The sequence below is a fragment of the Galeopterus variegatus genome, unplaced genomic scaffold (genome assembly GCF_000696425.1).
Source record: "Galeopterus variegatus unplaced genomic scaffold, G_variegatus-3.0.2 Scaffold1151, whole genome shotgun sequence".
NCBI classification, from domain to species: Eukaryota; Metazoa; Chordata; class Mammalia; order Dermoptera; family Cynocephalidae; genus Galeopterus; species Galeopterus variegatus.
In genome coordinates, this window is record NW_007727262.1 from 122,201 (window position 1) to 133,330 (window position 11,130).

Consider the following 11,130-nt stretch of genomic DNA (forward strand, 5'->3'; position numbering starts at 1 on the left):
CATAGACCTACCCATTATTATTTCAAAGGGAGAAAGCTGATACTTTTTAAATGGGGTAGAACACAAGTTTTTTAGGTTGACACCCCACCAGGGGCTTGCGGCTCCTAAAAGTGGGGCCTGGAGAAACCAGACAGTGAATTATCATCTCCATGTAGGTCCCACCCAGGAACGCATGTGGATCAGACCAAGCATGACTGAGTGAGCCTCTGGGATTTGCCAGGGGTTTCAGGGATGGGGTAGAGGTAGGGTAGAGACCTGATTTCTCTTCAAGAGAGCATGTTAATCATTTACTGTCCAGTACCTCACAAACCCTGCTCCTCAAGGCTAAGCAAGGTGTGATGAACTACGAGGTGGGAGACAGGCGGGTGACAAGGGCCGAGACTGGGGGCAGGCAGCTTGTCACCAGCCCTCTGGTCCTTACCCTGGCTCAGTGACCATTCTGTAACCTACTGAGTCTTCTTAGGCGCTCATGTCCCCTTGATATCCTTACCCACCTCCCTGCTCAGCGGCTTGTGTGGGGCAAGGGAAATATTTCCCACGTCTGCTCAAAACCAGGAGAATGGAGGAGGGCAGAATTCTCAAAAGTTTTAGACAACAACCAGACCTCATATGGAGCCACCCTGGGTCCCATAGATTTCTTTTGTTTCTAAGTGTCAGAAACTCTACTCTGTGGAAGCAGAAAAGGGGGTGTAATAGCTCAAAACTGAGATCAAGGGCAGATGTATCTTTAGGCACTGCTGGTCCTTGAGCCCAAATGATGTGACCAAAGCTCAGTTTCTCTCTTTTCATTTCGTTGCATATGGAGGGCAAGATTTCAAACCTCCTGAAAACAGTTGGCAGAAACCCTGGGAAGGGCTTTGATTGGTGGGACGTGGGTAATGAGCATGTCTCTGAACCAATCCTTGTGTCCAGGTGTGGGAGCAAGAGTGGTGCCTCCAGAAGAGCAGCCGGGATGGATCGGACAGGCAGAAATGCCAGTGGCTACCAGTCTGCTGTTTGCAATTTACCCAGCACCACCTTTTCTCTCTGTCATTGGCTTCTAGGCTTTTAGAGCCTGATCCCAGGAAGATCCCGTAGAGAGGAAAATGCTGAGTACAGGGAACTGCCTGGAAGGTCAGGCCTTGGCTGGTGCCCCAGGCTCACTGTTTCCAGAAAGCTCTTCCCATCCTCCCTCAGAGCAAATCCCAGTGTTGTCTCCACAGCCCCGGGTGAGGAGACCGCCCAGGCAGAGCTTTCTCAAAGGGCTTCAATTCCAGAATGTCTTTCTTTGAGGTTGGGAAATAGTCTTTATTTTATTTTTACCTCAGAAATGAGCCAATCATAATGAAAGGGAGACAGAGAGAACTCTCTATAAAAAGAATAAAGTGCAACATTGCTCTGGGGGCCTTTCCTTTAGACCTCAGTTCACACAAACCCTGCTCCTAGGGCCAAGCAAGGCATGGAGAACTTTAGTGGCGGTGATGATGAGGATTGTCTTCAACACACTGGGCATTTCTCACTTTCGGATGTGCTAAGAGGAAAGACCAAATATTTTCAGCAGCTGACTCCGTCTTTGGCGAGGATTATGAAGATTTCTCGAGTCTGAGGTGGCTGAGAAGTGGCTCCATGTCTAGTGTCTCTCTGCTGTGGTTGTTCTGCCTGTGGAGAACCACAGGTAGAAAGGAACCAGAAGGGTCAAGTGTGAGGATGTAGATTCGAGATAAAAGAGCTGGAGTCTCAAGGCCAGCACATCTGGGTTCCATGCCTGCCCTCTCATGACTTTCTGGTTGACCTTGGCTCCAGTCACTGGGCCTCAGTTTCCCCAACTGTACTGTGAGGGGTTGGACAAGATGGTCTCTGTGATCCTTCTTAGCTTTAATCTCTGTGAGTGTAGTAGAGTAGGAAGACTAACCAGGACTCTGGTTCTGTCTCTGCTGTGGGACTCATTAGGTTACCTTGGGTAAGTCCCTCCTCCATGTTGGGCCAATCTCCTATCCTTGAACAGCCTACATCACATAGAAGGGCTGTATAAGAGGTGGTGTGGAGTGATGGGCATGGAGCAGGGCTCTCTTGGGCCAAGATTTCGGAGGCCTGCTCCTTGGCAGGCTCCACCATTGAGGACCTGGTGCACTAGAAAACAGCCCTCCAATGAAGTCTGTGAGTCCAGTCCCCCCATTTATGGGGACCACACCCAGTCACATGTCCTCGGGCCTCCCCAGCCTGCTCTGACCACTTCTGCTCTTCTGTCCTCAATACCTAAACCAATCTGGACATGCCTCACCCAAAATGTTGCATTCAGCAAAGCCTCGTTGAAGCCTGTTCTGAGCCATGGTGCCTTGGGTTGAATGTCTCCCCAAAACTTAGTCTCTACTGTGGCAATATAAAGAGGGTGGGAAATCCTAATATGGTAATTGAAATATGGGGCCTTGGAGAGGTGATTAGCTTGTAGAACCATGCTGTAGTGAATGGATTAAAAATGGTGGTCAGGGGCATGGGTCTCAGGGCTTTAAAAGAAGAGAGAGGAGAGTCTGTCTCTTTTTCTGCTCCACCATTTTCATAATGTGATAGCCTGTCATCACTGATGTCACCACCAAGAAAGCCTTCACCAGATGTGTTCCCTGGACTTTGGACTTCCAGCCTCTCAAACTGTAAGCAATAAATTTCATTTTCTTACAAAGTACCCAGTTCCAGGTATTTTGTTATAAGCAACAGAAATGGACTAATATACAAGGGGAAGAACATCTGAGAGTCCAGTAGAACATTGAGGAAGCAGACATGACTCCCATCCCCAGGGAGCTCATGGTCTGGGTTAGGGAGGGGACAGGTGAGCATGTACCAAGTGCTGGGAAAAAGGGGCAGCACCCTCAGCCAGAAAATAGGAAGAGATTTCATGCTGGGGGATCTAGGAGGATGAGATGGAGGACTTGAGATGAGCTGCTGGCAGAGCACCCAGCATGATGGAGGAAATAAATGCAAAAGGTCTCAGCAGCACAAGGCCCAGAGGAGGAGGTGACGAGGCTGGAAAGGAGCATGGGCCAAATCTCAACAAGGATAGGCCCTTGAGCCCTGGAGGGGGTGGGTCGGGGCTGGGGAAGCAGTGAGTTTTCTGTATTAGTCTAGAACCTTTTGGTTGCAAGTGATGAAATCCCACCTCGAACTAATCCAGGCAAAAAAAAGGGCAATTTCGGGCCGGCCCGGTGGCGAACTGGAGAGTGCGCCGCTTGGGAGTGCGGCGGCGCTCCCGCCGAGGGTTCGGATCCCATGTGGAGACCGGTTCCCGCTCACTGGCTGAGCGTGGTGCGGGCGCGACACCGAGGGTTGCGATCCCGTTGCCGGTCCCCGGTACGGGCGCGACACCGAGGGTTGCGATCCCGTTACCGGTCAGTAAAAAAGACAAAAAGGAAAAAAAAAAAGGGCAATTTAGAGGAAGAGCAGAAAATCCGAGGAAGGCATGAGGAATGAGCAGGTGAAGTCCCAGGGTGCTGCTGGTTTTCAGGAACAGCTAGCCAGGGACTCAGACACATCAGGACCAGCTCTTGATCCTGTTTCTCTCTGTTGGTTCCATTTTCCTCTTTCATGGCAGACTAAATGTCTCTACACGGAGGACTCCTGGGGAAGGGATTTATTGGCCCAGCTTGGGTCAGGCTCCCACCCTTGGATCAATCAGCTATGGACAGAAGTTGGGGTCACATGGTAAGAGGGCTGCTCTGCCACTGTCAGCAGATGGCTAGGGAGGGCAGTTTCTGAAGGAAGGGACAATGCTGAGCAGGCAGCTTGAGAACTGTCCCGAGTTTCAGAGCAGAGGAATGGCCCGACCTGACCCGCATTTTGAGAAGAGTAAGCATTAAAGATGACAGTTTTCCCCCTTTTATTCATAAAAACAAATTTGCAACAATTTATTAAAAATCGATACCATGCAGTAGGGGTACGAGAAACTCCTCATTTACATTTGAGTCTGGCAGTTCCAGTCTAATTTAAAGCGTTTGTGCACTAACATCATTGGAAAATGCCTTCAGGCCGAAGCCTCTTCGGAAATGGGTGGTGTGTTTGCTGTATATAAAAGAACAGAACCATTAAATAGCTAGAGTCACTTCTGTGGGTCTTGTTATTTGCAGGGAAATTAAAAAAAAAATGGGTGAGCCTACAGTATCAGTAAGACAGAATGTACTTTGTGAGTTAACCTAGAAGACTGTGCACGTTCAGGAGTCACAAAGGGTTACAGACGCACACGCTCACCTCCGACAGTCCAATACTTTGTTTTTTTCCTGCTATGCTGGAATAATATTTCTACAGGTATTTTTGTGTGTGTATACATTATGTACAATTGTCTCTTTCCCTTTGAAAAATTAATGTGGTCCTTTAAATTAAATTTGGTTTTGGTGAAATCAAGAAAGCAAGTAAATACTGGTAATACACAGTGAGTGACAACACCGATTTTTAGTGCCTAAACAGAGAATGACTTCAACTTGACCTGTGATGTGTTAACATTTTTTTTTCCCCTAAAAGCTACAGTACCTCTGTTACCTCTCTTTGGGGGAAGGGAGGGGAAAGCTATGCTCTGTGAAATAGGGTGTGTGAGATGTTGGTGATGCTAGGATTCCATGGGCCCTTTCGTCAAAGCCTGATGGTGACAACAATAGATTCCTGACTGCAGTGGTTCTGGGAAGAGATTATTGCCTGCCTGTTGAAGCTGCCATTAGGTATCTTCAGGGAGTGAGCGAACCGCTCATTTGTGCAGACGTCCTGGACGTTGTCATTCAGGCCTTTCTTTAGCAAAGAATGAACCTGTCTAGGAATGTCAGAAAAGTCATTGGGAGCCTCCCTCCAGCCAGGTTGTTCCGGGTAGAGGGCTGTGCTGGAAGCTTCTCTGGGCCACACCCCCAGCTTTAGTGAGGGCTGTAGGTCACAGTCATACTAATACCTCACGGGTCGGGGACGCTTCACTGTTTGGTACAAAGCTCTCCCGGACGAGATCAAGTTTCGATCCTCAGAATGACCCTGTGAGGTAGGCAGGGTGGGTGTTATTTCAACCCCAATCTGTTACAGAGGGGAAACAGGCTCACAGAGAGACTAGTGACTTGCCCAAGGCCATGTAGGGAATTAACAGAGGGATGAGGACTTGAACCCAGGTCTGTCTGACTCCCAGGCCAGTGCTCCTCAGGGTTCAATTAAAAGGGAAGTGTGATCTTATGAATGAGAACCAGTCTGCTGACTGATTACCCCAGGGACCCCCAAGGGGAGAGCTTCTTGGCTTGTTTGGATGGAAGGCCACCTTCTGGAAGCCACGGGAAGCCTCAGCCAGCAACTCTCTCCCCTGACTAGAGGGATGTCTTTTAGCAGAATGTCCCTGGTTCACTTTGGTCATAAAAACAGTCAGTGGGGGGAAAAAAAAATCCCAGCCAGCCCTTGGGCCCTGATGAGAGGGGTTAAAGTGCACAATCTTTCTTTACCGTGTTTGCTGGGACAGACATTCCATGATTGGCTTGGGTGGTGCCCCTCATTGCCGGGAACACCCGACATGAACACAGGACATGGTCAACATGGTGGGTGCATGACAGACTGTCGGTGAATGCTGCAGAGCGTGTCTGCAATGACGTGCCCTAAATCCCCACGGTCCCTGGGACGGGTGTTACTGTATTAATGTGTGACATTTGTCAGAGAGTCACAAACATCTCGTCCGGTGATGGAGGTCCCACCGGGAGCCTGTGAGCCAGCCTGCTCCGGTGCCCCAGCGCTCCGGCCCACCCGCCCCAGGGCTGTGCCTGTCTGCTGTTCCTGCAGACTCCCTGTTCCAGGAAGGCTGGGGTTGGCGGGACTGGCAGCTGGGGCCTGGCAGCCCTGCCTCCCTCCTCCCCCAGAGTGGAGAAGGGCTGGCCTGGGGGGCCATACCAGTGATGTGTGTGCAGAGTGCAGAGGCGGTCTCTCCAGGAGCCCCTTGCCTCTTCCGAGGCTGTGTAGGGCCACTCAGTGACTTCTAGCTGGAGTTCTAGTGCCTCTCTCCTTGTCTAGATTTTTTTTGTGTGTGTGAGTTTCAAATATCCCAGCTCCTCCTTGTTTGCAGACATTAACGAAGAAGTCATTTGCATTTCTCTTCTTTGTGAAAGAATAAGAACTTCACAAATAAGGCTCGAGGTCAGGTTCCACATCCCCCACCCGCGGCCTGTCCACCTGAGTGCCATCCGAGCAGTCCCGTGAGGCCAGCTGTGGTGCCCAGCTTCTAGGCAGCCAGAGCCGACAGTGTTCCTATAGCAGATGCCTCTGCCCGGTGTGGTTCTGTCACAGGGAGGCCCCGGCCCCAGACCTCCCACCCTTACAGGCCCGAGACCATGACTCGGAAGGAGGGTGGCACATGTCTGTGGCGGGGGCTGGCGGTGGGGCTGACGCAGGGGCTGACACAGCTGGCATCCACGCCTCCAATGGACGGGAGGTAGGCGTGGTGGAGGATGGGGAGCTGGAGGGACAGCCGGCGCTGGATGCTGGAGAGGAAGAGAGGGAGGGGTGTTAGTGAAGGCTGTGTAGTGGATATTGTTATGTTCCCCCCAAACTCACCGAGACTTGAATTGTCTCCCACGTTTTATGTAGTAGAAACTTAGCCCCCACTGTGACTGTTAAGAGGGTGGGAAATCCTATTATGGTAATTGAGAGATGGAGCCTTGAAGAGGTGAACCTTGCAGTAGTGAATGGATGAATAATGGTGGTCAGGGGTGTGGTTCTGAGGGCTTTAAAAGGAGAGGAGAGACTGTCTTTCTCTCTCTGCTGTCTCTGCTTCTCCCACGTTGCAGTGTGAGACCCCTGGGTCACTGTCACCATCACCAGGTGGACTTTGGATTTCCTACCCTCAGAGACTGTCAGCAATAAATTTTGTTTTTCTTTATAAAATACCCAGTTCCATGTATTTTGTTATAAGCAACAAAAACAGACCAATACAGGCTGCTCACCAGAACGTTCCTTGGACTTGCTTTGGCTAAAAAAGCTGATGACAGGGGCCTCTTTTTCCCTGAATCCAAGCTCTGTCCATCCAGATTGTCTAACCATTCAGTCACCCAGCAGGTATTCCACACAGGCCTACATGGACCAGCCACTGCTCTGGAATAAGCAGGGAGACTAGAACGAACAAGGAAGACGCAGTCTTTCTGAGCCTCCGGTCCAGGATTTTGGCGATTACCTTGACTGTCATAGCAGTATTACTAAGAACAAGGCCTTGCCCTTCCAACAGCCTCTGCTGCACACACAAGACATTTCTTTCTCTACTCTTGCAAGCCTCCAAATGGAGCTGGCTTTCGGTTCCATCCCTGCACGGCTTCTCAGCTGTTCTATCCTTCCTCACTCTCCTCTGCCACTGCCTTTCCCAGGGCCACATCCCTTCTGGCTGGGACAATTCCAACAAGTTCCTTTCTGGTCTTTTGGCTTCTTTGGTGACTAGTGTCATCTTTCCAACACTGGGAAGCCACGGAAGGGAAAAGAGGACATCCTTGGATGTGACATTCAGGGCTCCCCAAGTTCTGTCTCTCACCAGACTCTCCAGGTAAATCTTCTATCCTCTCTCCTGCCAAGCCCTGCCCGCTGGCTGTCTCTCACCAGACTCTCCAGGTAAATCTTCTATCCTCTCTCCTGCCAAGCCCTGCCCGCTAGGCTTTAGCTAGTTTTCCCTAAAATGCTGCTCCTGGGCGCTCTTCCTTGCCTTGCACACGCTGTTTCCCCTGTCTGGAATACTCTACTTCTGGACCTGATGAACTGTGTTTTCTTTCAGATCCAGTTCAAATGTCATCTGCTTTGTGCTAGCCCCTTTGTGCTAGCCCACTCAGAGAATGAACCCCTTCCTCCTCAAAGCCCCCAAGATCCTCGGTAAATACACCAGGGGGTGGGTTCGCATGTGACCGATGGAGGAGCAGAAAGGGAAAAGGGGACTGACCACACCCTTCTCGCTGCCACACCCTTAATGGTCTTAATGCCTGTCATGCCCATAAGTCACCTCAATTGTTGAAAAGGCTGCTTTTGGGGAGTGTGCCCAGGCAACTGCTCCCCTGCTCTGCTCAGCAGCATTTCTGCATAGCTCTCCATTGGCACACTCAGCCTATTGTATTCCCTGACGGAAGGGACTGGGCTCTTATACCTCCTTGTGTCCCCAGTGCCTGACCACTCAGGGGCAAAAAATGAAATAAAACGAAGCAAAAACAAGACCAGATCTTAACAAGAACCCAAATAGGCAAAAGAGGTGTTGTTATTCCCATTACAGAAATGAGGGAAGGGTACAGAGTTTATGTAACTTGCTCACAGAAACAAAATCTAAACTGGGGAAGTTGGGGCTCTTGCTTCTTCTGTCAAACTGCACTGCTTTGTGGTGGAGGCAAATCAATTCATGGGGGCTGTCTTGCCCCAACAAGACGTGCCCCTGGAGTTCATTTAGGGCACTGATGGGTTCTGAGATGGAAGGGTACAGATGAAGTGCTGCCCCCATGCCCCCAGGAATTGTTGACCAGAAAGACTTCTTCCGAGAGACAACTCATGGGTGTGCATGGAAATACAGTGCTGGAGAGCTTGTTTTGAGGTTAAAGTGGGACCTGTGTAATGTCAGCCATGGCTTGTTCTTAAGGCAAGGTACGCTGGCAAAGACTCCAGGAAGAAAGAGGAGCTGAGGAATAAACTCTGACTGGGAAAGGGTGCCATCTGCCTAGGCAGGATGGGTGTCTGTCTCGCGGTTGTCAGAGCCACAACATTCTGCTGTCTGTTGGGATCCTGTTCACCTTTTCATTCACTCAACAAACACTTGTCAAGAATCTACTCAGTGTTGGGATCCTGTTCACCTTTTCATTCACTCAACAGTGTCAAGAACCTGTGTTCAGTCCAGGGGACACACAAGGATTCATGCCTTACCCTCGAGGTGCTTATGCTCTAGCAGAGGCACCTGATAGGTAAACTGCTGACAAATGCCACGAAACCAACAGTAATTGTTCTGACTGTAAGCCGGGTAGGCCTTGGAGCTAGTTGGGTTGACAGGCTATTAGCTCTAACAGTAAATGGTCCCAAATGATGTTGTAGTTGGTGAGTCAGCTGCCTTTGCTGGTTCCACACTGCCTGTTACTTCCCAGAGGCCAAGTTTCAAGGTTTATGTTTTTTTTATGTTTTTTATTTTAAAGGTGACTGGTAAGGGGATCTTAACCCTTGACTTGGTGTTGTCAGCACTACGCTCTTCCAAGTGAGCTAACCGGCCATCCCTATATAGGGATCTGAACCTGTGGCCCTGGTGTTATCAGCACCACGCTCTCCCAAGTGAGCCACGGGCCAGTCCTTCGAAGTTTATGTTTCTAACCTCTGCTTCCAATGTGCTATAAGATGGGAAGAACTAAAATTGCCAATGGGGACAAAGCTGACATATTCACATCTTTGTTTAGATATGTCATTGAGTCTTCTTTGACAACCCTAGTTAAAATGACACTCCCTAACCTCCTTCCCGGCTTTATTTTTCTCCAAAGCACCTGTCATTTAACATATTATGTCTTGCTTTTTTTTTTTTCTTAATTAAGTTATTATCCTTCCAGATAGAGTGAAAGACCCACAGAAGGAGGAATTTTTATCTGTTTTCTTCACTGCTGTGTCTGCAGCACCTATGCCTGACACATCGAGAGGTCTCAGTAAATCGTTAAGTGAATGCATTTAGTAAGGTTTAAATTTATACATAACAGAGGCAGCGTGCTACAGCGGGAAACGTGGGATTTGATGTTGGACAGACAGGAGTTCAAATTCTATCTCCTGCACTTAGCAACTGGGTGAGGTTTGACATGTCACTTCCCCTTTTGAATATTATTTTTCTCATCTGTAAAAAGAGCATTGTAATTTGACCTGCATCACGGGATCACTGTGGACATCAAATAAAATAGTGCATGTGAAAACATAGTGCAAACTGTAAGCCATTGTGCACAAGTAACATTACTCTTTGGTAATTATTCTCAAGAAGAAGTACTTACTGTTCTGGGGAGTTTATATCTTCTATAGGATCTTTGCATGTTTGAGAAGGCTCTGTCGTGTTCCACTGTAGCTGGGGATTTTGATCGAGGTGATTTTTTAAAATGGCCTTTCCCCCATCTAAATGCAAAACAGCGATATTACAATACCTTCTGCTAATTGAGTTGTTAAAAATCAACAATACAATCTCCCGAGGATGCTGCCCAAGGAAAGAGAATGTGCAAAAGCCCATCATCCCTCTGCATTCTGTAAGCTGTGGTCTGTACAGCAAACCTCTCGGGACCACGGCAGTGAGCTGAGAAGCCTCCGCCCAGGGATGGAAGCGGCATGTGAGGGATACGTGTGGCCTGCCCTGCACCCTCCTTCTCACCAAGAAAAAAGGGAGGAAGTCAAGTCTACTGCTGTAAGCGACATAACTTGGAATAGAGAAGTTCTAATACTAAGACTCTTTTCACTGGTGCAGACGGATGTAATGACAAAGGAAAAAAACAAAACAAAACAAAAAATGCCAACTCCAGGGTATATTTTCGACGAGATTGGCGAAGACTGAAAAGAATAATGACAGTCAGTAAACTGTTTGTTGGAGTATAAATTGACAAAACTTTACTGGGGGGCACTGTCAGTATATATCAAACACCATAAAAAGTGCATATCTTTTACCCAGAATTTCCACTTCTGGGAATTATCCTAAGGAAATAATCATGGATATGTGCAAAGATATATACAAGATGTTCCAATCAGTATCATTTACAATATCAAAATGTTGGAACAAATCCGAATTTGTCCAGCAATAATGGATTAATCACATAAGTTATGGGGCCTCCATTCAAAGGAGAATTGCTAGCCACAAAACGTGGTGATGTAAATCCTCTCAACCCTCTTTGTGCTTCAGAACCACCTGGAAAAATTTAAAGAAATATAAAAACCTAGCCCTCACTCAAGAGATCTGGATTCATTCAGTCTGGAGAGGAGCACTGGTGTTTTAGTTTTTGTTTTCCTGCAGTGGCCAACCTTCTATGTATGCCATTTTGCACCTATGTGAATACAGTCAATCCTCATTATTCATGGATTCTGTACTTGCAACTCGTCTGCTTGCTGAAATTCACTTGTAACCCCCAAATCAATACTTGTGATGCTTTTGTGGTCATTTGCCAACATGCACAAACTGTTGAAAAATTTGACTTGTCT

The 11,130-nt window shown here is 48.4% G+C and overlaps 1 protein-coding gene across 1 annotated transcript in view; it reads right to left on the reverse strand.

Moving 5' to 3' along the window:
- Nucleotides 1-6,109: 6,109 nt before the first annotated feature.
- The window catches only part of GABBR2 (gamma-aminobutyric acid (GABA) B receptor, 2), a 299,076-nt gene continuing 294,055 nt past the window's right edge, over nt 6,110-11,130 (reverse strand). Inside the window, exons 17-18 of the mRNA XM_008575182.1 lie at nt 9,945-10,062; nt 6,110-6,455 (exon numbers count right to left, since the gene is read on the reverse strand). Of these exons, the coding sequence (XP_008573404.1) occupies nt 6,290-6,455; nt 9,945-10,062 (284 nt within the window). The 3' untranslated portion in view covers nt 6,110-6,289. The remainder of the gene's footprint in view (nt 6,456-9,944; nt 10,063-11,130) is intronic.